General features: G+C 52.8%; 2 protein-coding genes across 4 annotated transcripts in view; one reads left to right on the top strand and one right to left on the bottom strand.

Moving 5' to 3' along the window:
- Positions 1 to 12,631: 12,631 nt before the first annotated feature.
- On the top strand, positions 12,632 to 17,794 carry Pheta1 (PH domain containing endocytic trafficking adaptor 1). 3 transcript variants are annotated; one of them, XM_032886938.1, is made up of 4 exons: positions 12,632 to 12,774; positions 14,015 to 14,097; positions 14,528 to 14,639; positions 15,774 to 17,794. In XM_032886938.1, the coding sequence occupies exon 4, from the start codon at positions 15,791 to 15,793 to the stop codon at positions 16,493 to 16,495; it is 705 nt and encodes a 234-aa protein (XP_032742829.1). In that variant the 5' UTR covers positions 12,632 to 12,774; positions 14,015 to 14,097; positions 14,528 to 14,639; positions 15,774 to 15,790; the 3' UTR covers positions 16,496 to 17,794. The 3 variants fall into 3 exon arrangements, with proteins under 3 accessions (XP_032742829.1, XP_032742831.1, XP_032742830.1); XM_032886939.1 differs by lacking the exon at positions 12,632 to 12,774 and adding an exon at positions 12,787 to 13,087; XM_032886940.1 differs by lacking the exon at positions 14,015 to 14,097.
- Positions 17,795 to 22,104: 4,310 nt separating this feature from the next.
- Cux2 (cut like homeobox 2) overlaps positions 22,105 to 27,736 on the bottom strand; it is a 190,329-nt gene continuing 184,697 nt past the window's right edge. Inside the window, exon 22 of the mRNA XM_032887241.1 lies at positions 22,105 to 25,028. Within this exon, the coding sequence (XP_032743132.1) occupies positions 24,242 to 25,028 (787 nt within the window). The 3' untranslated portion in view covers positions 22,105 to 24,241. The remainder of the gene's footprint in view (positions 25,029 to 27,736) is intronic.

Here is a 27,736-nt window from a genome sequence, read left to right as displayed (position 1 = left end):
CGATATCTCCGAGGTGATAGGCCCTGTCAAGGTGCTTGTGGGCACAAGTTAGTGATTCCCTCTTGGGGGGCTGCACTCTGGCTAGGAGACCGCCTCCGTGACAGCTCTGTCGTGGGGCTGTCTTTGGGACGCAGGGAGAGAGATATTTGAGTAATGTTTAAGCTCTCCCACGTGATGAGAAGGAAAGGCATTCCCAGCCTTAGGAGCGGCAGATGCAAAGGCCCTAAGGTGCCTTGTTAGAAAGTAGAAATGGCCCCACCTACAAAGAAGGAACACGTTGGCCTACACGTGCTGTCTGGGCGGTCTTGGTGCAAGAGTTGGGTTTGGTTTGTTGTTTGGTTGGTTTTGGAGGGTCGGTGGCGGGGGGGGGGGTCCTTTCTGAAGGCACCGGCTAGCCACGAAGAATCGCGAGAAAGGCCCAGATGAGCTCTCGCCACAGAGCCTGGGGTAGGTGTCCCCGCTCAGGGACGCAGCCTCTAAGGAGGGCTTCAGTGAGGTCGAGCCTTGATTGGCCCACAACACGCTCCTTCCAACACCTGGGGCGACTGCCGGGTACCTGCAGCCTCGCTGTGGCCCGGAGGCGCGCGCGAAGCATCGGGCATTGGCAGCCTTTGCCAAATGGTGGCTGCAATCTGCCAGCCGCAAGCACTTTCCCTCTCGTAGCCGACTGCAGCTCTGCTGAGTTAAATGGAGACTTGTGGTTCTTCCTCTTTTTAATCACAGGCCGGCCCTGCCTGCCAGATTTCTCCGAGGCCCAAACCCGTTTCCTTCCTCGCGCTCGGTTTCTTCTCGCTCGCCGGGGACCCGCCCCAACCCGGGTTCCCTGTGAGCCCTGCAACGTCAGAGCTCTCTATTTATTTGTGTTTTTCATTCCGAGGGCAAAGGACTCCAAGGCGGGACGCTGCGGTAACAGCAGCGACCCTGGGGTTCTGCGCCCCTGGGGATCTGGCTCCTCCACCCAGCGGGGCTCAGGGGTGAGGGAAGGAGGCCAGTTCCCACGGCTGGCGGGGACTGCCGGAAGCAGTCTGTCCACTCCCAAGGGCCGGGTCACCCGCCCTTCCTTCCTGCTGAGGGCAGCGAGCGGCACAGGGTCCACCTGCAGGGACCCAGGTGGCCAGGTCACAAGGACAACGAAACCTAGTCTAGCAGGTTCTATAAGTCACCAAGGTCAGTGTCAAAATATCAGCCAGGTGCACTGAATGACTGGCGGCCTAGACACCTAGCGGCTGAGGCAGGAGGATCAGTTCAAGGCCAGCCTTGGCTACCTTCGGAGTAGGATCCGCTATCTCGGATCAAACCAACTAGACAATACCAATGAAGGCTAACCAGAGCCAAGAGTATTAAGAAGCCAATGATCCAAGCCATTCATGTGGTTAATAGGAATAGCAACGAACTTAGCCAGATATGACTAGGGCCACGGCGGGATAGGTAAAGTGCTTGGTGTGCAAGCTTGAGGACCCGAGTTCAAACCCCAGCACCCGGGGGAAAGCCCGGCAGGACTACTGGGGCTTGAAGTAACCATCAAACTGGTTACTTCCTTGAGATACTCTGTCTCAAAGATATAAAAAACAAAAAAGGGAAGGCAAACAAAAACAGAAGAAAATCCTCTGTGTGTATGTGTGTATGTGTGTGTATGTGTGAGTGTGTGTGTAAGTGTGTGTGTATGTATATGTGTGAGCGTGTGTGTATATGTGTGTATGTGTATATGTGTGTGTAAGTGTGTGTGTATGTATATGTGTGAGTGTGTGTGTATATGTGAGTGTGTGTATGTGTATATGTGTGAGTGTGTTGTGTGTGTGTATCTAGTGTCCTTACTCCCAGCACTCAGGAGGCAAAGGCAGGTGGCTCTCTGTGAATCTGAGGCCAGCCTGGTTTACATAGAGTTCCAGGCTAGCCAGGGCCCCAGAGTGAAGGAAACCTGTCTCTAGAGAAAAGACCTGAGAAACAACTGCTTGAAGTATACGAACCAAGGGCTTCTAACTGAACAAAAAACTCTCGTCGGTTTGCCCAGGCTAGCCTTAGACTTAGTCACGGAAGGCATTCAACTCATCCTCCTCCTGCCACCGCCTTCTGAGTAGCTGAGGTAAGAGCTTGTGCTGCCAGAGTTGGCTTTGTTTCTGGGTTTTTGAGACAAGAGTTTTGCTGTGTTGCCCAGGTGGCCTCAGACTTGTAATCCCCCAGCCTCTGTCTTGCCTGTGCTAAGCAGCAACAGGTGTGAACCTCCAAACCCACCTGGTACGTATGATTTTAATGTTTATTAAAATGTGCAGCTGGGGCTGGAGAGATGGCTCAGTGGTTAGAGCACTGACTGCTCTCCCAGAGGTCCTGAGTTCAATTCCCAACAACCACATGGTGGCTCACAACCATCTGTAATGGGATCTGATGTCCTCTTCTGGTGTGACTGAAGACAGCTAGAGTGTACCCAAATTCATTAAGTAAATAAAATCATTTAAAAAAAAAAATGTGCAGCTCAAGCTGCCACGATGCCTCACATGTGTGATGACAGCACTCTGGAGGAAGAGGCAGGAGGATCACCCTGAGTCTGGGCCAGCCAGAGTGCATAGTGAGACTCTGTGCCAAAAAAATGAAATGTACAGCTGCGGGCCAGGGCACACTGATAAACCCAGCAGGGGGAGGCAGAACCAGTCAGGAGGACCTCGTCAGTGTGGAGAGTACCCCTGCTTCATGAAGAGGAGAGGCCCTCAGGCCACCAACTCTGGGCGAACATGGGAGGACGCCATCTTGAGGAGTTGGTTAGCTGGGCCTCCTTAAGAGAACCCATCAAGGGGCTGGAGAGATGGCTCAGTGGTTAGAGCACTGACTACTCTTCCAGAGGTCCTGAGTTCAAGTCCCAGCAACCACATGGTGGCTCACAACCATCTGTAATGGGATCCGATGCCCTCTTCTGGTGTGTCTGAAAACAGCGACAGTTATAAATGAAATAAAATAATAAATCTTTAAAAGGCAAGGAAAAAAAACCAGAGTACCCAGCAAAGTACCTCAGTAGCTCCCACTTTTGAGTTTTGTTTTCAAAGGGTCTTGCTGTGTAGCCCAGGCTGTCCTCAAGTCCACGGCAATCTTGCCACAGCTCCCCAAATGTTAGGATTACAGGTGTGTGACACCATGACTGACTCCCAGCCCTTTTAAAAATTAGTACTTATGGGCTGGAGAGATGGCTCAGTGGTTCAGAGCACTGACTGCTCTTCCAGAGGTCCTGAGTTCAAATCCCAGCAACCACATGGTGGCTCACAACCATCTGTAATGGGATCTGATGCCCTCTTCTGGTGTGTCTGAAGACAGCTACTGTGTACTTATATATAATACATAAATCTTTTCTGGTGTGTCTGAAGACAGCTACTGTGTACTTATATATAATACATAAATCTTTAAAAATAAAAAATATTTCTCTATTTATTTTGGGTTGTCGAGATGGCCCAGCAGAGGAAGGCGACCTGAGTCCTATCTCTGGGACCCCCATAGGAGAAGGAACAATTGACTCCCATATGTTGTCCCCTGACCTCCACACAGGTGCCATGACAATGACCTGAAACTCTTGATCCTCCTGCCCCAGCCTCCCCAACTGCCGATGTTAAAGGAAATGTCCAGCTGCCAAGCTCAGATTCCATTTGAGACTTCACCGTCCTTCATGACCTTGAGTCCCAACTCCTGAAACCGAATCTGAATTTCCAAAACCATGTGACAATCAAGGAGAGTTACCTAAGAAAGGCCCGGGGCGGGGGTGGGGTGGGGTGGGGCAGTTTGTTACACAGCAATTGCTAGCTAATACCCTAAGAAGGTCCTGTGGCGGTCACCTACTCTGCTCCCCATACTTGGATTGGGCAATGGCTGAAAGAGCTCAGAGGGCAGCTTTGGCCTTGGCATAGGTTACGCACTCTGCTGGAGTGTCTGCACCAGGCACTCCGACCTCCCAAGCAGGATCCCTGTGGGTCTGATCTGCTGAGCTAAGGAACCAGACTCCGTCTCTCCCCTCTGCTTCCTCTCTGGGGCTAGGGTTCCCTTTTCTGTGCCTCTGTCCCTTCCACGTGAAATCTGCCCCAAGCCCTTGTTCAATACAAGTATAGGCTGGTGTCATGCTCCAACTATGTGTGCCCAGCCGAGGCCATGCCTGTCGTGAAGGAAGGGGCTATTTGTTCATTTGCCCTGTGCTTCTGAAGAAACTGAGGCCCAGAGCCAAAGTCACACAGATGTTGAGAGACTGAAGCAGTCTCTGCCCTGGGCTCTCTCATCTACTGTACCCGGCGCTGGAAATAAAGAGAAATAGGAGAATAATTAATGATGTGTTTGTGTTAGCTTCGAGACTGTAGCTTAAGCTATCCTGGAACTCACTAAGTAGCTCAGGATGGCTGTGAACTTGCAGCCTCCTGCCTGAGTGCTGGGCCATCTCGCCTGGGTCCTGTGGAAACGATTTGGAGGGTTTTCCACAGGTTCATAGCTTGCTTGGCCAACAACCTTATGCAGGGGAAGGGGGCTGCTCTACTCCTCTTGATGGAGGAGGAAACTGAGGCACAGAAACGGAGGTGCCCTCTCCAAGACCCGCAACGGGCCACCAGGAACCTGCACCCCGCTGCCCTCGCCCCACCCCTGTGGCTCCTGGTCTTGGCTTCATCCCAATCCTGCCCAGCACCCGGCAGCAGGGAAGCGCAGCCGCCCCCTCTTCCGCCAGCCCTGGGAATCTGGTTTCTGGGGAAGTGACTCAGTGCCCTGAGGCCCCTCGAGGCTCGTCCACTTCCAATCCTGGTAATTAAAGGCCCTAATTGCTCCGCAGTTTGGAGACTCGGGTCCTCTCCCCGACCGACGCCCGCTTCCTGGGCCGGAGTCTGACGACTGCAGCAGTCACGAGGCTCGCGCGCCCTCTGCTGGTCTTGGGCGGCCGCGCAGCTGCTGCCTGCCTCCCTGAGACCGGGACCCTCGGGCTGCAGCCATCAAAGGTGGAAAACGTGGGTTTCAAGAGGGTTCTCTCCCTTAGAAGGCGGTTTTCCAAATCAACCAATCAATCGATCATTCAATCAATGATGAATGAATATATGAATGAATGAATGAATGAATGAATGAATGAATAAATAATCATTTATCTGGTTCCCCATTCATCACCTTTCTTTGGACAGAGCTTGAGAGGAGGGGAGGATACTGGGAACCTTGGCTTCGCCCCAGCGACTTAGTATCCTCTGGTCTTCATTTCCTCATCCGTCATCCATAAAGCAAGGATAAGAAAGAACTCCAAGCCGGGCATGGTGGCACACACCTTTAATCCCTACACTCAGGAGGAAGAGGCAGGTGGCTCTCTGTGCCAGCCAGAGCTACCTCATGAGAGACCCTGCCGAAACAGAGCAAACCACAAATGAGGAAATAAGTATTCTACGTGGTTGGGTTGTAGGGGGAAACTGAGGCAAAGGTTTCAACCTGGAAATCTGTTACATGATAGGTGCTCAGTCCATGCCATTGATACAAGGCATCAATCTGGGGATGCCCTGCCTGCCCATGCACACTCTACAACCCTCCATAGCTCCCCACTACCTCAGACTCATCCGTACTTGCAAAACACCCACACCCAGGCTAAGGGACTGACTCCTCAGTCTCATTCTCCCAGACTCTGCTACGCTGTTCCATATCTTCTCCCTTTCTCCTGTGTGGTCAACTCCTACATACCCTTCAAAACCCCCTGAAAAGGGACCTCCACCTAAAGACAGCCCTAGTCCCCTGGGGGTGTAGCTTTCAGTGACAGAGTGTTGCCATGACTCATTCACTTGCCTGTGTTACAGGAAGGATGGAGTTGCCGCTCTAATCTCTCTGATTAGGTTGGCACTCCTTGCAGAGTCACGGTGGCCTTGGTGTCGCACTGCATTCCTTTTGACAGCTGAGTAACATTCCATCCTGTGGATGGACCACACCCGTGTTGAAGCCTGGGGGTGGGGAGAGGGTGCAACCCGGGTGCTAAAGCACTCAGCCATCCTCAGTGCTGCAGGAACAAACCACTCTAGAGACAACAGATGACCCCGAGGAGGCACAATGGCAGGCTGTTGGAAGCTGGTAACCCTAGATCCCAGGTTGGGGACAGCAGGTGGCCCGCCACCTCCCTAAGCCTCAATCCCTCGTCTGTAAAATGAGGGAGCAGCACGCACCTGCCCTAGTCAGAGTCACTGCTGCTACCATGCAACCTCAGGACCACAATCAAGATGGGGAGGAAAGGGTTTATCCAGCTCACACTAGCACATCCGAATTCACCACTGAAGGAAATCGTCAAGTCCTTACAAATCTGCTCCTGAAGTGGAGGGCTCTGGTCTTTCCTGTCCTGGGCCAGCTCCAGGGGAAGGCTTTGTGGTTGGCCAGTCCCAGGTTTCCTCCTGTCCCCACCAGGACAATCCTGAATGCTGGGGATTACCGACGCAGGTCTGGTGCCTGGCTCTTTTTTTTTTTTTTTGGATTTTTTTTTATTTACATTTCAAATGTTATTCCCTTTCCCAGTTTCCCCGGATATAAGCCCCCCTATCCCATCCCCCTCCCCTTCTTCTATAAGGGTGTTCCCCTCCCCATCCACTCCCCCCTCCCATCTACACAATGGAGTACTACTCAGCTATCAAAAACAATGACTTCATGAAATTCATAGGCAAGTGGATGGAACTGGAAAATATCATCCTGAGCGGGGTAACCCAATCACAGAAAAACACACATGATGTGAACTCACTGATAAATGGATATTAGCCCAAAAGCTCAAATTATACAAGATGCACTACACAGACCACATGAAACTCAAGAAGAAGGATGACCAAAGTGCGGATGCTTCACTCCTTCTTTCTTTTCTTTTCTTTTTCTTTTTTATTAACTTGAGTATTTCTTATATACATTTTGAGTGTTATTCCCTTTCCCGGTTTCCGGGCAAACATTCCCCTCCCCCCTCCCCTTCTTTATGGGTGTTCCCCTCCCCATCCTCCCCCCGCTTGCCACCCTACCCCCAACAATCATGTTCACTGGGGGTTCAGTCTTAGCAGGACCCAGGGCTTCCCCTTCCACTGGTGCTCTTACTAGGCTATTCATTGCTACCTATGAGGTCAGAGTCCAGGGTCAGTCCATGTATAGTCTTTAGGTAGTGGCTTAGTCCCTGGAAGCTCTGGCTTCACTCCTTCTTAAAAGTGGGGAACAAAAATAGTCATAGGAGGGGATATGGAGGCAAAGTTTGGAGCAGAGACAAGGAATGGTCATTCAAAGCCTGTCCCACATGTGGCCCATATACAAACAGCCACCAAAACTAGATTGATGAAGCCAAGAAGTGCAGGAGCCAAGACAGGAGCCTCAGCTGTCTCCTGAGAGGCACAGCCAGAGCATGTCAAATACAGAGGCGAATGCTAGCAGCCAACGATTGAATTGAGAACGGGGTCCCCGTTGGAGGAGTTAGAGAAAGGATCGAAAGAGCTGAAGGGGTTTGCAACCCCATAAGAACAACAATGCCAACCGACCAGAGCTCCCCAGGACTAAACCACTACCCAAAGAGTACACATGGGTGCCTGGCTCTTTATCTGGACTCTGCTTCTGAACTAAGGTCGTCACACTTGCACAGCAAGCATCTTACTAACTGACCGTGTGGACCCAACCGTGTGGACTTTTAAAATATTATGCTTTTCTTTTCTGTTGTGCTCCCCCACACACACGGGTGGAAGTCCCAGGGCAACTGTGGGGAGTGGATTCCTCCCTTACACCCTGTGGATCCTGGAGATCAACTCAAGTTGTGAGTCTCAGTGGTTCCTTGACCTATTGAGCCGTCTCATTGGCCTCTCCGGAGATCTTTTTTTTTTTTTTTTTTTTTTTAACTTACTTTCTGAGTACCTGGGACAGTAGGATGCTCTCTAAATGCTACCGGCTGAGGGACTGACTGGAAGGAAGGCAGGTACTGAACTCAGTAAGAAGAAAGGCTGGGGGTCATCTGCCCCCTTGAAGAGGAAGTGACCCAGTGAAGGGATCGGTACTGGAGGATGTGGGCAGCCTTCTGGAACAGCACGCAGGAAGAGGTCTGGGGCACAGAGCATTCTGGAACATAGGGAGGGCGGCAGGCGGCAGAGGATAGGAGAAGACAGAGGAAGCTGTTTGTGAAGAGGTTGGAGGGGTGGCCAGAGCCAATACAAGGGAGGCTTTGGGGCTAGCAGGGAGCTGTCTGGTTCTGAGATGGCAAGGAGCTACCATAATGCCTTTAACCAAGAGAAGGGCAGGGTTTGGTTTGAGGGAGTTTCAAAAGGAGCCCTGAGGCTGCTCCGTGGAGAATGGAGCCCAGGGCCCAGGGGGTCAGAGGAGGAGAGGGAGAGCCAAAAGGATCCTGATAGGGACTGGATGAGGAAGTTCCTGGATTAGAGAAGAGGTTTGGAGGCAAAACCATATCCTTGACCACAGCCATGGCTGGTTCCCTAGTTCCATATCTGGCCTTTCTAAGTCACGGTCCCTTCCACCCTTCCTCAGTCCCCAGCCGCAGAGGTATTGGCTACACGAAGCCAGCTGGCAAGTGGAGAGGCAGAGAAGCAAAATGCATTCTGTGACCATGATGGGCCCTTAATCAGACGGGGGAAAGGATAGCATGTCAACTTCAGCAAGACCTGGCCTTGAGCCCTGGAGAGGGAACTGCACCAGGAATGGATGACCCGGAGTCTGTGCATCTGATGGTGGAATCCACAGAGACGCAAAGTTGTCTGAGGTTGTCTAGGGCTGGGGGCGGTGGGGACTAAGTCACCCGTTTTTTATGGTGCTTGGAATCGAACCTGGGGCTTCACACATGCTAGACAGATACTGTCTACCCCTGAGCTACATCCCCAGCCCTGGGATCTTCTTCTGATGTAATAAAAATGGCTTGTAGCTGGGCATGATTATGCTTGCCTGGAATTCTAGCACTTGGGATGTAGAGGCAGGAGCATAGTTAAGCCAAATCCACCCTGGGGCGGTTGCTGGGAATTGAACTCAGGATCTTTAGAAAAGCAGTGAGTGCTCTTAACCACTGAGCCATCTCTCCAGTCCCTGAGGTCCTGTCTTAACAAACAAACGAACCTGCCCACAACCAGACAAGGTAGTGGTTTGGTAACACTGGGGACGCATCAAACACAGACAAGTTGGTTGTCTTGAAATCAAATTTTCAAGTAAATTTCACTTCAATTAAAAAAAAATAGCTGGGGTTGGGGATTTAGCTCAGTGGTAGAGCGCTTGCCTAGCAAGTGCAAAGCCCTGGGTTCAGTCCCCAGCTCCGGAAAAAAAGAAAAAAAAAAAAAAAAAAAGCTGAGTGGTGACTCACACCTTTAATCCCAGCACTGAGGAGGCAGAGGCAGGTGGATCTCTATGAGTTCGAGGCCAACCTGGTCCACAATGTGAGTTTCAGGACAGCCAGGGCTACACAGAGAAACCTTGCCTGGAACAACCCAAAAAGCAAACCAAACCAAACCAACAACGAAACCAACAAAAACTACAAATAATAAAGAACAGACACCTCCATGTTTGCTTCAGGTATCTGTCCCTCCGGTATTCACGTAGACTTTCCCGGGGAGACAGACAAATGTGTCCTCCCCCCAGATAGGGACCATGATGCTTCAGGAAACCAAAGTAAAGATTCTCCCAAAGTCCAATTTGGGGATTTATTTACTGGGGTCACTTACAGAGAGCATGGGTGACCCCAGAGCAGCTGTACCATCCTCCCCCAGCATAGATGATGACATCTTCATTGCCTCCCCTCCCTGCCAGGTGACCCTGTGTGGTTTACAAACCTGCACCTTCAGGGGCCAGGGAGCACGAGGCCCCCTGCATCTGAGGCAGAGCCACATGAGATTGGGAGAGAGATGCAAGAGAGAGGAGTTAAGATGGCCACGAACTCCTCCACTACTAGGAGGGAGCTCAACAGTCAACCTGCTTCGTCCTCATGGGCTGGTCCTGTCCCTACCCCTATCTCTGAAGCAAGTGCCACGGCCAAGACATCTTCCAGGGTCACAGCCAACAAAACCCAGCTCCTTTTAGCACAGGGGAGGCCAGAGCAGGAGGTGGCACAGCTGAGCCCTTTGCTTCTCTCTGTCGCTTGTGTTCTCCAGCTAGTGGCTTAGGACACACACAACTGTATGTTTGACAGCGGCCGCCATGTTGAATCCAGTCAGGCCAGGACTGACAGGCTGACCACTGGATAAAAGCTAAATGGCACTTAGGACAGGCCACTGACTGATAACTGAAAGGCCACTCACTGAGTGCTGCCTAACTGATCAGACACATGGCTGACCTCTGACTGACTGACCTCTGAAGAGACTCTTAGCGACTGAGAACTGACTGACAACCACCAAACATTAACAGATGACTGGCAATTGACTGAAAGACTAACAACTGACTGACTGACTGACTGACTGACAAACAACTGACAACTGACACCTGACTGACAACTGACTGAGTGACTGACAACTGACTGACAAGTGGCTGGCTGACTGACAATTGGCTGACTGACAACTGACAACTGACTGACAACTGACAACTGACTGACAACTGGCTGGCTGATCAATGGCTCGAGACCAACTGAGAACTGACTGACTCATGTGAAGGAAGACTGAACAATGACTGGCCAAGGACTATTGACGACAGATTGGTGACTGGCAGGATTGACTGAGACCTACCAACCACTGATAACTGATTGATGACTGACTGACCAACAACTGACCATTGATTGACCAATAAGAACCTTCCTTCTTCCCTTCCTCCCTCAGGAAGGTTGGGACTGTCCCTCAGGCTTGGCGATCCCACCAGGGCCTGGTACAAGCCAATGCACTCCCCTTTAGCGCCTCAGAAGTTTTCTAGGTCAACATAAGACCTCTCCTGTTGGGATCGTAATCTGTTTGGCGTCAGGCTCTGCCTGTGGTGTGAGGTACTGAGCTGGCTTTGTCTTTGTAGATGGATCCCCTCTGGCTCTAGCCTGGTAAAATATCGCCTAGGCTTTCCCCTTCCAGACGCTCTGGTTATGTCTGTTACTTAGGCCCAAAGACATGGATCCATTTCTTTTTTTTTTTTTTTTTTTCGGAGCGGGGGACCGAACCCAGGGCCTTGCGCTTGTTAGGCAAGTGCTCTACCACTGAGCTAAATCCCCAACCCCTCATGGATCCATTTCTAACTCCTTTTTGGAGTCTCTCATCTTGACAGAAAACCATCAAGAAATCTTGCATAGATCTTAAAAGCACGCACAAAGTTTGCCCACTTCGTACTTCTCTCCCCCTTTCTCCTCCAAGTTGCCATCATGACTCGCTCAGACCACTGCAGTAGCCTCATGACTGGCCTCCTAGCCTTCCCTCTTGTCCTACAGCCCCCTAAAGACTGCATTTCTGCTCAAAATCCTCCACGGGCGAGGCATCAGAGGGCGGGAAATAAATCCCCCAAATTGGGAGGCAGACAAGAGGCTCTCTGTGAGTTCAAGACCAACTTAGTCTACTAATTAATTTATTCAGTAAATTAATGATTTATCTAATAAACTACCAATTTATTTAATAATTATTAATTAATTGTAATTTTGAGTCATAATCTTGCTACAGCTATATATGTATGTGTACGTATATATGTACACGCGCGCACGCGCGCGCGCACACACACACACAGTCCTCTTACCTCTTCCTCCCAAGGCCTGAAATCACAATACGTACTACCAAAGCAAAGTTTTCCCAAAGTTCACAGGGTCTTAGGTCGCTGCTCCTCAGTGGCCATTCCTGAGAGTTTGTCTTAGCCCTGTACTCCTGCTGTTGCCTATTCCTGCCTCACACCAAGTAAGAACTGTTTGTTGATTGACTCTTGGCTATTTCTTTCTGGATCAGTCTGCACCTTAGTAGGCGCTAGTGAGACGCTGTGGAATCCTGGTCTGTCCTGTTTTGCTCTTGTTCTCCGGATAGGAAGAGGAGGCAGAAAGACCAGGAAGTGAAGGATTCTGGGAGGCGGGTCCCTGTGATTTTTGAGAAGCAGGGGAAACCCCAGCAATTCCTACTCACTGGAAGCGCTTGCAGTTGAGTCATACCCTGTAACTCTTTGTCTGTATATTTTACATAGAATCCCAGAGAAGCTGAGGAATTGCTTTGGAAGGTCACGCAGGGGTGCAGTGAGTCGGTGGTCCTCCAACTCTGCTCACTTCTAGAACTTTCTTCACCTGGGCAAGTGTTTGGATGGCTCGGTATCCTCTGCGTTTACAGCAGACTTTCTCTTTTCTTTTTTCTCTTTTTTTAATTTTTATTTTCGAGACAGGGTTTCTCTGTGTAGCTCTGGCTGTTCTGGGCTCACTTTGTAGACCAGGCTGCCCTCGAACTCACAGAGATACTGTGTGTACCTTGAGCGCGCCATGGTTAGCAACTTGTGGGAGTCAGTTCTCTGGAACCTTCTACCTTACAGGTCACCAGGTTTGGCCGCAGGCGCCTTTACCCCCCTCGCCGCCTCGCAAGCTTTGTGTCTTAGCTGCGCCAGCTTTTCCTCAGCTCAAATTCTCAGGTCTTCTGGGACAGAACTCTGGGGACTCCTGACCCCGGCACGGTCCCTTTAAGAGTGCTTTTCAGGCGCGGGCATGGGGGCGTGGCAAACCAGGAGGCGGGGTCTGGTGGGACTGACCAATGAGCAGGCGTATGTGCTTCAGGGGCGGGACCCTACTGGGCGGGCCGCTCAGGGTTAAAGGGGCGCCCGCGGGTCGCCGCGGCTCGGCCTCCGGGAGACAAAGCGCCCTCTCGTAGCCGCCCCCGAGTGGTTCCGGGCCATGGGCGGGACAGGCCGTCGCGTCTGTCCCACTTCTAGGTAAGGCCGGGCGGGAGGGGACTGCGACGGGGACGGCATCCGCGCAGCTGTCGCTCGGGACTCGCCCGCGGCCTCCATCGGGGCCGGGCCGAGCGCCGCCTGGACTTGAGGTTGTGCAGCAGTGACTGCCTCAGTTTCCTTCAAGTCCTATCCTTGGGGCCAGCTGTAACCCCACGGATGGTGGGGTCATCGCTTGTCTTAGATTTTCCTATATTTATTTTTTGTTTATGCGTGCGCGTGTGGAGGTCAGAGGACAACTTGCCGGAGTCGGTTCTTTTAATTCTTCCACTTGGTTTCTGGGAATCGAACTCAGGTCAGAAAGCGTGGCAGCAAGCGCCTTTATCCGTTTTGCCAGTCCTGCCTTTTTGTGGGTTTTGTGGGTTTTGAGACAAGAGTCTTAACTGCATAGCCTTGGCTGGCCTGGAACTCACTATGTAGACCAGACTATCCTCGCAGAGATCCATCTATATCTATCTTTGCATCAAAGGTGTGCACCGCTATACCAAGCAAGTGTCCATTTTGTTTTTGTTTTTGTTGTTGTTGTTGGTGGTGGTGGTGTTTTTGTTTTTGTTTTAAAAACAAAACAAAACAAAACAGGGTCTTGCTGTGTCTGAGTCAGGCTGGCCTCTGCCTTCCAAGTGCTGGAATGGCAGGTGTGAGGGCCACTTTGGGTTTGTCTTATTTTAGAATACTCTCCCTAAAGTTTGTCACGGGCTGTCCTTATGTTAGCTCATCTGAGCCTCCTTGAAACCCATTGAAGCAACTGAGGTCTGGGAAGTGCCAGTGACTGGTCTTCCAACCTGGACCAGCGGGGACAGGAACTTGGTCCCTAAAGTATCTTGCTTAGGTCCTGTTACTTGTAGCTTGGCGCGCTTAGCAGACTTTGAACCTGAATACAGCAGGACGGTTGGAAAGTGGGGAGCACTTGCTCCCTCCAACGGGAAGCTAGAGCCTGTGTGTTTGCCGAGCCAGAGCAGACAAGGACTAGGGACCTGGCTGGGCCTTCTGTCTGTTGGTGACCTTGGGCCAGGGTGCCCCCACCTGGGCAGTTGAGGGAGGATGGCTGATGGGCCCCAGGCAAGATAGTGTCAGTCTAGGTGGGGAAGAAGGACCCCAAGGTTTCTGCCCCATTGGGGTGTTTGCTCCAAGCCTTGGTCTTTTTCACATCTATGAATGTGGGATGGGGACCATCCCTTGTCCCAGAGACCTCGTGTTGACAACGGTTTGCTTTGTCGTGTAGGCTCCTGAGCACACACTACACACTGGACACTCAAATCCAGATGGAAAAATCCTCCCCTTCCAGAGCAGGCATGAGTGATCCAGGTATAATTTCCAGCGGGGGTGCAGGATAGTGCCGGGTGGTCTGTTTTGGTCAGAGGGTGCCACCTCCTCCTTCTAGGCGATAGTGAAGCCTGGGAGGAGGTAGGAAAAGAAGGCACCCCAGGGAGGAAAGTGTCTGGTGTATCTGAGCAAGGTAGCCAGGTGGCGGGCAGAGGTTGGGGAAGGAGCTGAGATTGGGGGTTGGGCTGGGCTAGAGGCAGTTAGAAGTCACGGGAGGCAAGAGTCCCTCTGTGGTCCCAGGGGAGGGCCCTAGAGAGGTGATGTTACCTTGAGGCAGCCAGATAGGAAGGGACAAAGGTGGGGCCGCCGCCAAGTATACCGTCAACGGCCGCCACAGACAGAGGGCCCGGTTCCCTGTGTCCAGTCTCAGTGCCATAACCTTGACTCCGATAGTTCTGCTCTCATATTGTAGACAAAGAAGGAGAGGTCCAGAGAGGCTGACTGAGTGCCCCTGAGGTGACCCAGCCTGGAGACTGTGAGCCACCTTGGGACGGGAGTGAGCAGAGCTGGGTGAGCGGCTTGCGGTAGGTTCCGTGAGAAGTGGGCCTGTGAGTCGCGTGCGACTGATTTCGGAGGGTGTGTGGGTCATGCGTGCGGAAGGGAGCAGAGGCGCAGAGAGGGACACCTGGCATAAGAAGCCACACAGCAGCAGGAGGCAGACTGGGTATTAAACTCACCTGAGCCTTCAGGGGCTGAGGCTCCGGCCCCATTGCCCTGGGCCAAGCAGGTGTTAGCCTCTGGTTCTGCAGGAAGCTGCCCCTGACTCCAACGTGGGTGGCATGAGGTGGCAAAAAAAAAAAAAAGGATTGTTTGGCAACAGCTTCTCCTCCACCCCGGTCAGGTGGCACAGCCTGGCCCTGCAGAGCCACCACCTAGACCTCATCCCTCCAGACGTAGAGGGGGTGGCATTAGTTGAGTGCCTACTGCATTCCTGACTCTTTGAAAGGATGGCAGCCATCTGCGTGAAGTGAGGTCGTGACAGGGGACCCTTGGGTGCAGCGTCTGTCTCCTCCAAGTGGCGACACTGGTAACACACGCACACGCACGTGCCACTCCCTGATAAGCCCTACTGCCTGCTGCTGCCCCAGTGTGTGCTTTCTGAGAGGCATGTGTTAGAATGCCCTGTCCCTTCCTCCCTGACAGTCTGGGCTGAGCCTGCATTTTATCTAGGTTATTTTCCAGCAGCTCCAGAACTCTTGCTCTCCTCTGGTCACTGCCCCCACAGCAGGAGGATTTACCTTTGTGTTTGCCGTTCTGTACCTGCCATCCCCACCCCCACTCCCATCATGCTCTTCCCTATGCCTCCCTCTCTCACCTGGGACCTCCAGGCACTAGCAAAGGCTCCCGTCAGCTCGTTTTGTGACCTTTGCTTTGTGGCTGACCTCGCTGTGCCTTTGTTTCCCCATCTGACACATCGATGCGACCAGAAAACTAGCCCATACCACCCAAGGTCATTGCTAAGTGGAGCTAACCTATGCTAAGTGTCTGTCGAGCTGAATGCTTAATGTACCTTCCCAGGTCAAGGGCAGCGGGAGCCCTCCAGGTGGCCGTGTGAGACTCGAGTTCTCCGGGCTTGGGGTGGGTATGGGGAAGGAGGCTGCTGGTGGCCTGGGAGTCTGTGATCCTAGGAGTAACCTCTGCTCCTATGCTGGGGACAGGTGCAGGCCTTGTGGCCATGAAACTCAACGAGCGCAGCCTGGCCTTCTACGCGACCTGTGACGCTCCGGTGGACAATGCGGGCTTCCTGTACAAACGTGGTGGGCGTGGGGCCGGCTCGCACCGGCGGTGGTTCGTGCTTCGCGGCAACATGCTCTTCTACTTCGAGTCGGAATCGAGCCGAGAGCCACTGGGCGTCATCCTGCTGGAGGGCTGCACGGTGGAGCTGGTGGACGCCCGGGAGGAGTTCGCCTTCGCCGTGCGCTTTGCGGGTGGCCGTTCCCGGCCGTATGTGCTGGCAGCGGACAGCCAGGCCGCCCTGGAGGGCTGGGTGAAGGCACTGTCCCGGGCCAGCTTCCACTACCTGCGCTTGGTGGTGCGTGAGCTGGAGCAGCAGCTGGCAGCCATGCGCGAGGGAAGCCCGGCCAACGCCTTACCCGACGCCAACCCAAATCCAGTTTTGAACCCGAAACCCAAGGAAAACGGCCGGGCGGTGTGGAGCGCTCTGCCTGAGCAACCCGCTGTAGCCCCCCGCCGCCCACCACTGCCACCCCGCCGCAGGGCCTCCGCGGCCAACGGGCCCTCGGTATCCTTCGCCCAGCTGCATGAGCGATACGGACTCGAGGTGCGGGCCCTCAGGAATCAGTGGCGTGGAGGCCTCGCCAGCCTGGAAGTCCCCTGGCATCCTGGTTCTGGTGAGACTCAAACCCAGGACCAGCCCTAAGAGACCTAATGGCTGTGAGCTTGGATGCAAGCCAGGGGACATAGGACACATGACTCAGGAGATCTGGGCTCCTGGGGTCAGAGGCACGCACTTCTGAGAAGAATCTGGGACCTGAACCTGAAGGTGCTTCTAGAGCCCAAGGAGCTGGTTTCTAGAGGACTCTGCCCCAGGGTAGCCTGGGTGGACCTCGATGGCCCTGGAGCTGTGGGGCTCAGGGTCCAGCTGGTGCCCGGCCTCTCAAGAATCTGAGGCTTGAACCTGCTGTCTGCTATCTGCTGTCTGCTGTCTGCTGCTGTCTCAGCGGCTGCTCTGGGCAAAAGCAGTAGGTAGAGGGTGGAGCTTGAATGGGATAGGTCCCCAAGGCTTCTGGCCTGGATCCTGCTAAGGCAGGACTTTGCCCAGTTTTGCAGGCAGGCCTCACAACTCTGCTTGGGCAGGAGCAGGGCCTTTCAGGCCTGGGCTGGGATCCAGCTCCTCACAGGTTCACCTGGAGGAGACAGGCCTCCAACTGATCCCATGCCTGCAGGGGGAGAGTCCAGGCACTGTCCCTGGCCACTGCAGGTGACCAGTGAGCCTCCAAGCTGGGCCTACTTCCCACTCACCACAGTGCTGGCTGTGTTCCAGAGTGTTGGGCAGGCCGAGCAGCCCCACCTGGGTCTTGTTTACAGTCCTCCTCAGTGCCCCGCCCGGGGACTGGAGGACACTACTCAATCTCGGCATCCTATGGACAGATTTCACCTGGTCCCCCCTTCTCTGTCCCTGGAGGCCCTGAGCTGGGGTTCCATGGGTTCTGTCTTCGCCAGAGCCTCTTGGCTCCCTGCTGGCTCAGGGGCCAGGGCTTGGCTGTGGGTTTTTTGAAGTACACAGGATACTGTCTTTTCCATACCCACCCCCACCACTTTTGTCACTGTTGGCTGGCTGGAAGGGGTGGCATTGTCCCTAGGGAGCCAGGCCCTAGCAGGAGACACACAGGCGCCTACTGACTTGGCCCTTACCTCGCCCTCTGTCTCCTGGGCTCAGCTCTCTGCACAGGTAGTGCCTCTGGGGACTTGGTCTCCTCAACTCTCCCACTCTGGGCTCAGGACGTCCGGAGTGGCCCAGCTGGAGGCCTGAGGTGTAGACTCTAGTCCGTGCGGGGTGGGTTTACAAACTCTAAAGGTACAGGACAGAAGCTGGGGGGCAAGGATAGAGATGCCCCCTTTCCCCAAAGCACAAGATAAAGTCCAGCTGATTCTGGCGTAGGAGAGAGAATCAGCCACGGACGGGGTACGAGGGCCAAAATAAAAGCTGGTCTAGTAATGGCTGCTTGTATTAATTTACTCCCTGCAGAATCCACAGTCGATATAGTTCCTGGGGTCCTAGAAAGGACTATTGTCCTTTAGCCTCTTGGGGAAGACTCTAGCCTCATCTTACATGGGGGGTGGGGCTGGGGCGGAGCCTCAGAGGTTGCCAAGGCCACACAGCTGGAGAGTCAGCTGGGATGCCCTCAGGAGGCAAGTGGAGGGCTACAGGCCCTAAAGAGATGATGATTGACAGGTGAGCTAGGATGCAAATGGAGAGGTCCAAGCCGGGCTCTTGGCCAGACCTGATAATTGTATGCATCTATCATCCCAGCAGTCAAGGCTGTGGTAGGAGCTCTAGCAGGGCTAGCCTAGGCTACATAGTAAGATACCCGTCTCAACAACAAAACCATGGCCCTTCTCACTGGCCTGTTCCTGGTAGCTCAGGGGTTAGAGTGCAGAGAATCCTGGCACTGTGAAAATTGAGGGGAAGGGTCTGTGATTAGTAATGTCTGCTGTGAGTGCTGGGCCCCCTCTTCTTCACTGGGCTCATGGGAAGGGAAGGAGCAGGCCCAGGGTGGCCCAACATGATGGTTGAGGCCTTCCAAATGTAGACTCATGACGTGCCATGGCTCCCTTGGCAGCCCGGAAAAATAAAGTGCCTTCAGGGACATTTGGCTCTAGAGTGAACGGAGCAAGTCACACAACTCATGTTCAAGTCAGAGGACCACGTGCCCCTGAGTCTTTGGCACACGAGTTCTCCCATCCCCCTGGGGCCACGGCTGACTGAGTCAGGGCACCGGTGACTACAGTCCCTGCTAGGCACAGGATGGAGGAAGTAGGGGTTTGGGGTTGGGGGACAGAAGCTGCTCCAAGAGGCAGGGTCACAGGTGTGTCCTTATCAAAATACTCCTTGGAGTGACAGGTGGCCTCGGGGACAAAGTCAGTCAATGCTGACATCCCTCTCTGCCCTCCTGCTGTGGTTATGTATCCAAGGTACAAGGTATCTTGAGGTCAGACTGTGTGGTCAGGAATACTCTGTAAGAGGCAGCTAGGGATGGAGGAACACTCAGGCAAGAGGTCATAGGTCCACAGCATCCACCCATCCAAGTTATCAATCTACTTGGATCAGCCAGGCTACTGCCATTTGACTGCCAAAGAATGGCCCTGGGGGCCCAGTCTGGCCAGTGAGATGTGAGTGGGGTCACCCAGTGTCCATCAGCTAGCTGCTATGACCAAGGCTGGTGGCCATGTGCAGGGATGGACCGCAGTGCAAGGTCACAGAGGTGGAACAGCTAGACAGAATCACAGGGGACACACAGGGACCTGAGAGGGTCTTGGTGTGCCCGTGTGTGTCACGGCAGTGTTATCTACCACAGCTACGTGCAGGTGGACCTCCTGCCCATTGGGATGCCGGACATTCCTACCTGTGTGTCCTGGGGTCCCAGTGGACAGGAGGGCTGTGACATTCGAGAGAGAGCCAACCAGGGATGGTGACGAGAAGGCAGCCACCTCAGGCCGAGTGAGTGCTTCCAGAGTCTTCCTGTTAACATCACTGTTATCCATACCCCATGCCCGGGGGTGGGGCGTGCACACAGGCAGAGAGGGCAGTATTTCAGGAATGCTAAAAATCGGTCTCTGGGATTGTGTGTTTTGTCTCCTTTTTTTGTGAGGGAACTTAGAGGCAGCTGGGTGGCCAGGTTCAGCCTTACGCCTCAAGTGTTCAGGACTGGGAGCCACCAAAGGTGGACTGCTTCACACAGCAGCTCTAGCCAGGGGGTACAAACACAGCTGTCTGGTCACAGCCCATTTCACAGATGAGGAAACAGAGTCCTAGGTGACCCAATGAGGGACCAGGCTTTAAGGCTGACATGTGGTGCCTCAGGGTAGGGTCACAGGCTAGCTAGCTCCCTAGTGGGTCATCTTGGACAAAGTCCTGCCCTACTGCTCCTGGCTCCTGGGGTGGCTTCTGCTGTGTTGCCCAGGCAGTTCTCAAATGAGTAGACTCAAGTGATTCCCCTACCTCAGCTTTCTGAGTAGCTAGGATGACAGGAACATCTCTTCCATCACCCTGCCCCATACCCTTCCTACGAGTGTTGACCTAGGACCAGAATGGCCAGCACCCAGTAATCTGAAGTTTATGCTACTGGGTAAAGAAACATATGGCCATCCCCATTTTACAGCTGTGGAAACAGAGGCATAAAGAGGTTTAGGTATTCTCTCACTGACATATAGCTCTCAGAACTGGGGCTGGGGTGGAAGCCAGGCAGTCTGGCTCCTTGACTCAGAGTCACCTGGGCCTGCCTGCAAGGTCACCCTTTCCACGACAGCTCCCATTACTGCTACCCCACTCCCACACTGTGCTGCCTGAGATTTAGGCAAGTTCTCCTAGCCATGGTGGGGATAATGAATCAAACGAGTCCTCCCACAAGAGGACATGTGGAAACCAGGATTTGTAAAAAGGTTTCCGGACCAACAAATGGTCTGAGACACGGCATGGGGGTCTGGTTAATGGGTGAGTGATGGCTGAGGCACGGGGCAAGTAGCCCCACTTCCTATGATGGTCACATGGTTGGCACACCCCTGGTTCAGGCACTGGGCAGGTGTACCCATGCCCCACACAATTCCAAGATGCCACACCAGAGAATGCACCTTGAGTCACTGCTGCAACACCCCACATTACAGATGTGGAAACTGAGGTCTGCATTACACAGCTGGGAGTGGGCAGTGTTATTTGGGAAAGGCCTTTTAGCCCAGATCTGTTCCCAGAGGCTGGCTAAGGGTCGTGGCTTGTGGCCACAGGTAAATGCAAGGCTCAGTCTTTTTTTTTTTTTTTTTTTTCCGGGGCTGGGGACTGAACCCAGGGCCTTGCGCTTCCTAGGTAAGCGCTCTACCACTGAGCCAAATCCCCAGCCCCTCAAGGCTCAGTCTTAACCATCCAGCTTTCAGGCCACACCACAGAGGACAGGGCTGCCTTCAGAGCAGCTGGGACCCCACACTCAGTCATCAACCAGATGCCACAGTACTCATGCAGATGCCACGTGCAAAGGAGGTCACTCCTCAACTCTTGTTACAACCGACCACGCCCCAGTAAGGCCAGAGTTTAGTTTTCAGGAGGTGACATTTGCCATGCTCAAGGGACACACCCCTATATTTGAATGCTGGCATCCAATTAAAAAGCCAGTATTGGGGTTGGGGATTTAGCTCAGTGGTAGAGCGCTTGCCTAGGAAGCACAAGGCCCTGGGTTCGGTCCCCAGCTCCGAAAAAAAAAAAGAACCAAAAAAAAAAAAAAAAGCCAGTATTTTCTGGGCGTGGCGGTACATGCCTATAACCCCAGCACTCAGGAGAGAAGAGAAGATCAGTTGTTCAGGGTCACCCTTCACTGTAACGTCAATCTGAGAGCAGCCTGGATCACACACACGAGACTCTCTCAAAGCCAAATCACACAGCCAACTGTGCCAGCGAATGCCTTTAATCTCAGCGCTCTGAGAGGCTGAGGCAGGCAGATCTCGGTGAGTTCCAGGACAGGCAGGGCTACGTCTGAGATCCTGTCCCACGAATGAACAAACCACAAATAATCGGGTTTTTGCTGGGCCCCAGGAAGCCCAGCATTCAGTAGGGTGAGGCAAGAGAATTTGAAGTTGGAGGGCAGCCTGAGCCACGTAGCTAAGCCGGGTAAGGTATAGTGTTTTTAAGCCTAGAACTCGGAAGGCAGAGGCAGGTGGATCTCTGTGAGTTCCAGGCCAGCCAGGGCAACACAGGGAAACAAACTCTGCTTCCATAAATATGTAAACAAGCAAGCAGCCCAAAAAACCTGGTTTTTAAATACATGATTCTGAGAGGCTAAGGTAGCTTAGGAGGTTAAGGCACTGGCCATGTAGGGGGTTGGGGATTTAGCTCAATGGTAGAGCGCTTGCCTAGCTCCGAAAAAAAAAAAAAAAAAAGAAAAGAAAAAAAAAAAACCACTGGCCATGCAAGCCTCACTGCCCTAGTTCCATTCCCTGGAACCCACATAATGGGAGAGAATCAGCTCTGGCAAGTTGTCCTCTGATCTCCACAAGTGTGCCTATGCTCGCACACCGCACACCCAAATAATAAGTCAATCCCAACACTCAGGAGGCAGAGACACACGCACACAGACCTCTGAGTTCCAGGCCATCCGGGGCCATAAAGCAAGACCTTGCCAAAAAAAAAAAAAAAAAAAAAAGTCCACCCCCACCCTCCCCACACACAACGAAAATAAAAACCCCTCATTTTGTACAACACTTCTGAGGATCAACTCTGACCCCATCTTGAACCCAAGCTCCGGAACAAATGGGGACACCCAGGATTGTTATACAATTCTGTATTTAGAGACGTGTTTACAGAATGTGTCCCTTTCTTTTAAAATTTTAGACAAAGTTCATCAATCTCTCATAGAAACAGTTTGTGTGTGCGTGTGTCTGTGTGTGTCTGTGTGTGCTGTGTGTGCGCGCGCACGTGAGCGTGTGCGTTTTCTCTTTTTAAACCGTTGTAGGATGTGAACTGGACGAATCTGTTTGCAGATCCATGGGCTTCCACACAACCAGGTTTCTGTGTTCAAAGGTCACACCAAATTCCGTCACACTAAAGCCAAAGCCATGGTGAATTCTGCTGAGCCGCATCTGGGATGTGTCGTGCGTTGACCCAATGTGGAGTTTCAAGGTGAAAAAGAGATGTGGTTTCCCGGTGGATGTGTTGCAACTGGGGTGGCAGAGGCTGAGACAGGCTTCGTTTGTCCCAGAAAGGATTCCTCGTCGTGGTTTTCTAGTGTCCAAATATAAAAATACCCTCCTCTGAATAAAAATGTATATAGTGGAAAACTTCTCGATGCATAGCCAGGGTTATGTGTGGAAAAGGAGGTTTTCCGGGGCCTGTTTGATGTTGACGGTCTGCAGCCTGGGCTGGGTGCATGAGAGTTAGAAGTTCCGGAACATTCCTTATTTTCTTTCCTTTCTGGAAACCTTTTGGCTCACATGATGGTCACTGCATGGAGCGGTTGTTTTTCCCTCAAGCACTGGATTGGCAACAAAGATGGCCACATATGAATTATTAGTCACCAATTCAGCTTCCACAGTTTTGGTGGGGGGGGGTAAAAACTGGAGACTCAACGTTCGATACGGAGGCCATCTTATCCAATGGGACCTTTGTCCCTGGACATCACAATCGGGATGTTGGAAGATTACTTCTGAGTTGGGGGAGGTCCTATCTTTAATCCCAAGCAGATCTTGTGTAGAAAATGAGAACAGACCAAGAGACGGGGATATGGTGGCCATGCTGTGGTAATGTTGACCGTACCAAGTTCCACAGACCCATGGATACCTTCCAGGGATAGCATGGATGAGAAAGACGACGGTGAGAAATGGAGTTGAGGTTTCTGACTGGGTGCATCTAGGATTTGGAGCATTGGGGGCAATGGTGAACTAACACTTGCCTTTCTGGAAACAAGGAAGTAAGTTGGAAGCCACAGTGTTCTCTGGAAAGAAGTCCCTGGCTCAGATCTTAGGAGAAGCCTTCTAAGTACGGCCGAGATTCAGGGTGGGAGCCAGGGTCACTCTGACTTTAGCATTCCTCTTTGAGCACCTCCCCCACACCCAGTTTTCCGAAGGTTCTGGAAACGAGTTTGGGACAGAAGGCTTCTAACTCAGGGAGTGGAGGCCTTTGCAACATACACCACATTAGCTAAGGGCAACATTTCCACCAGCAATGGGACCTCCTGTGACGTGTAGGCTGCAGACAGCCCTCCAGCACGGTCCCATCCTCAGGGTTTCATTTAGAGTCTTTTGGACTTTCTCTTTGCAACACAGGTTGGTTCTGGAAGGGCATTAGCATCGTGCTGTTGTCTCACAGACAGGCATGAGGGCAAAAAAAGCTGACCAAACCCCACAGTCCGAGGGTTCTCTGAATTTGGTCCGTCTTAGTGTTTTGTGATGGCTTTGAACAATCGTCTTCTTTTAATCTCATCTCATGGCAAAAAAAAAATGACACAGCTTCTGTGTCTGCTCCGCAACAGCAGTGACAGCATCTGATTTTATAACTCTCTTTAATATCAAAACAGCATCGGCTGGGGATAAATTTCCAAAGGATCCTTTATTAAAATAGCTGAAAGAGGTCTATAAATATTTCTTTATTTTTCTAAAAGAGTTTGGAGTTTTTGAGTGAGAATGTGGTACCTTTTTGCTCCTGCCTTCCCACAGGGGAGAGGATGAGGGCAGGATTCCAGTGCCTCCTACAAGCAGGGCTGTCAAAAAGAAGAGGCGGTGGCATCTGCTGCTCACACACAACCTCAGGTAACTAGTGATACAACAATAAACGTAAACGGCTTAACATTGTTGTCCACATCTGCATGGCTGAGTTCTTACCTCTCTGGCCCCACCGCATCTGGGAGAGGGAGGGCAGGAGGGAGGGAGGGAAGGTGACCTCTGGGGTATGTCCCTTGCCCCAGCTTCAGAATTCCCACTCCAGAGCCTCTTCCCGGTTGGCAGCCCTCTCCAGTCGGTAGATTATACTGTTCAAGTTGGCCATTTTCTCATGCCGCCGCTGCAAGTTGGGGTTCACCTTAGTGCTGGGGTGCAAGGCTGCAGCTGGGTCAGCAGTGGGACTGGTACTCGGCACTTTGGCAGGTAGGGTGCCAGGTAGGGATGGGGAGATGGGGGCTGAGGAGGAAGGGGCGGGTGACACACATGTCATGAGGTCTGGCGAGGAGATGGCAGAGGGAGAGTTCGGTGGCCCCTCCAGGCTGCAGCATGAGGATTCAGAGGTGGACTTGAAACTCAGAGGCTCTGAGTGAACCTGTTCCCCAGTCTCTTTTGCTTGGGGGGTGTGCAATGAAGAGCAGTCTGGATTGGGTGTGCCTGGAAGGAAAGGCCCGGGGACCAGCTCTGAGAGTTCATTGTTCCCCAGAGGGTGAGTATCCTCCTCTTTGGGGCCATCTTGCCCTCTGTCTGGATCCCCTATGTCCTGGGGCTGGCTGTCCCCATCCACCTCTAAACCCTCTTCCTGCTTAATCTTCACCACAGCTCTGTCTGGGGCAGCTCGGGTTACGGGACTCTCAGGTTCCTGCAGTTCCAGGCTCTTCATGGGGGGCTTTTGGTCCTCAATCTCTGAGTCAGGGCTCTGCGGGGTGGGGTCTGTGTGGGTGTGGCCTGGTGGCAGGACACTGGGGCCCCCACTTGGGTCAAAGTCTGGGTCATCCTGTGTTCCCTCCACCAGCATCTCCCGGCGCATCCTGGACCTGTGTGGCAGAGACGAGGGTGAGAGCCTGGGGGCTTGACTGAGGCTTCTGACCCCAGACTCAGTCCACAAGAACAGTGGTTGTAACCCCCTCCCCCCACTAAGTAAGACTCATGTCTACAGTCATGTTCTGGAACACTGCCCACTGTTCCTCCTTCTCACAGCTCAGAGCAGACTGTCACGCGCTGTGTGGCCTCAGCAGCTGATCATGAGGTGCTCAGGGCGGTGTCTGCCTCCCTCCCTCTGGTGCTGGGCAGACGCTAGGGACTTAAATACCTTCCTTCCGCTGCTTTAACTGGGAGCTGTGTGTATGTGCGTGAGTGTGCGTGGAAGCCTGAAGTCAACACTGGGTGAGTGACGTACAGTTTTCGTTGTCAAGTTGACACAACCCAGAATGGGTAGTGGGGGCCTCAACTAAAGGACTGGCCTGCGGGGTCGTGTCTGTGGGAGGCTGCCTTGACTGTTAATGGATATAGGAGGGTCCAGCCCATTGCAGGCAGCACATCCCTCAGCAGCAGAGTCTGGACTGCATGAAAGGAACTAGGTAGGCCCAAGTGAGCAGGCCAAAAAGCTTCTTCCATGGGTTTGGCTTCCCTCATGGACCATGACCTCCCGTGGCCTGATGGGTAAGTTAAATAACCCTTTCCTTCCCAAGCTATTATCGCTCCGTGTTTTGTCATGGCAAAAGGAGCGAGGGTAGGCCGGTGCCTCCATCAACAGTCATATACCTTATTTCCTCTTAACCAAGTTGGGGGGTGGGGCATGGAGGTCAGAGGTTGGTGCCAAGCGTCATCCTCGATCACTCTTTACCTCAGCTCTTGAGACAGTCGTTCTCCCGGTGAGAGACCCAGGCACTCACCCATTGGCTGGACTGACTGACTGGCCGGCGAGCCCCAGAAGCTTCCCGCCTCTTCCACCTCAGCTTTGGGATCACAGGTGTAGGTGTCTTTTCTTTCTTGTTCTTTTTTTTTTTTTTTTTTTTCCGGAGCTGGGGACCGAACCCAGGGCCTTTCGCTTCCTAGGCAAGCGCTCTACCACTGAGCTAAATCCCCAACCCCGTGTCTTTTCTTTCTTAAAACATTTGGATTGTGGGGGCTGGAGAGACGGCTCAGCGGTTAAGAGCACTGACTGCTTTCCCAGAGGTCCTGAGTTCAATCCCCAGCAACCACATGGTGGCTCACAACCATCTGTAATGGGATCTGACGCCCTCTTCTGGTGAGTCTGAGAGCAACAGTGTACTCACATTTAATAAATAAATCTTTCAAAAAAAAAATCTAGATTGCATTTATGTATTCAGTGTGTGTGTGTGTGAGGTCAGAATATAACTTGCGAGACTCGGGGCTCTCCTGTAGCTTCAAGGGTCCTGGGTTGAATTCAGGTTGTCAAACTTGTCAGGAGACACTGGTGCCCTCGGAGCCGGCCGGCTGGCCCAATGCATGGCTTTAAAAAACAATCTCGGGGTTGAGGGTCACAATCTGGTCTTCAGGCTTATGCCACCAAGCACTCTGTCAGTGTCACCTGTCCCCTGCCCACCAACCTTCTTTCAGGGCCATGGTTATACCGAGCCTGATTTTCTTTTCTTTCTCTTTTGTTTTTCAAGACAGGGCCTTATTATATAGCCCAGGCTGGCTTGGAACTCACCATGTAAACCAGCTGGCCTCAAACTCACAGAGAGAACACTTTTACTGGTCCTTCAAAACCCACATCAAGTATCTTTTCTTGATTCAAGCTGTCAGAGGGAAGAGTCCCTTGGCCCTCAGCCCTCCTCCTCGTTTGCCATTTGAATCAGGCTGGGGTGAAATGACTCAGCTTGGGCTGCCTGTGCGGCTCGGGGAAGGTGGCTTTGAACACTGATCCTCAGAGCTCAGCTTGCTGTGCGTTTGTTGGTAATGCATTTTGAACACTGTGGTGATAGAATGCTCAGCTCCTGGAGCAAGGAGAAGCAGAGTTGATGTCCCCATGTCACTCAGGAGGGGAGGAGAGGTATTATCGCACCTATCGTGCTACGGTCCTGGTCTGCATGAGGAGAAAGCTCCATGAAGGCTATCCACTCCCACAGCTGCTTCATCTGACTGATTTGGTGCTGAGGGGACAGAGGCGTCATGTCTCTTCTTGTGGACTCATCATGAGACTCTGAGAGGTCAGTGACCTGCCCGCAGCCACAGAGCTAAGGTGTGTGTAGTAACAAGCAGTCGTGTGTGTATGCGTGTGTGTGTGTCTGCCCCTGTCTCCCTTTCTCCTCCTCTCTGCCCCAGAGTGGATGGACAGACTCCTCCACCGTGCCACACGGACACTGGTGACCCTTCTTGCTCAGTAAGTAGGTAGGGTCTCAGAGGTGGTCTTTGCAATCTCCCAAGCCTCCTTCATGGGGTCCTGGCCCAGCCTTGGGACACCCTCTGTGGCCTCAGGTAAGAGCACTTGGGACCTCTGGGAGCTGGCGTGGAGAACGGAAGGTTTAAGAAAGGAGATACGCGTGTTGGAACCTCGACGCCCGGGGCCTGCTGTGCTGAGACAGGTGTTCCTTTGGTCTCAGTTAGCTCCATCTGGAGGGACCTCAGGCCTCGGCCTGACCTGTGTCGTCCTAGAGGCCACCGCATGGAGTGGGAGGAGTGACAGAGTCACACTGCCAGAGCTGGCTGTGCCACATATTTACCAACACCTCCTGTGGACACTGGCTAGGGGGTGCGCCAACAACACGGGGCTCAGGGT

The sequence above is a fragment of the Rattus rattus genome, chromosome 16 (genome assembly GCF_011064425.1).
Source record: "Rattus rattus isolate New Zealand chromosome 16, Rrattus_CSIRO_v1, whole genome shotgun sequence".
NCBI lineage: Eukaryota > Metazoa > Chordata > Mammalia > Rodentia > Muridae > Rattus > Rattus rattus.
Note: the sequence above shows the minus strand (reverse complement) of the source record. Positions and strands in the feature narration are given on the sequence as shown.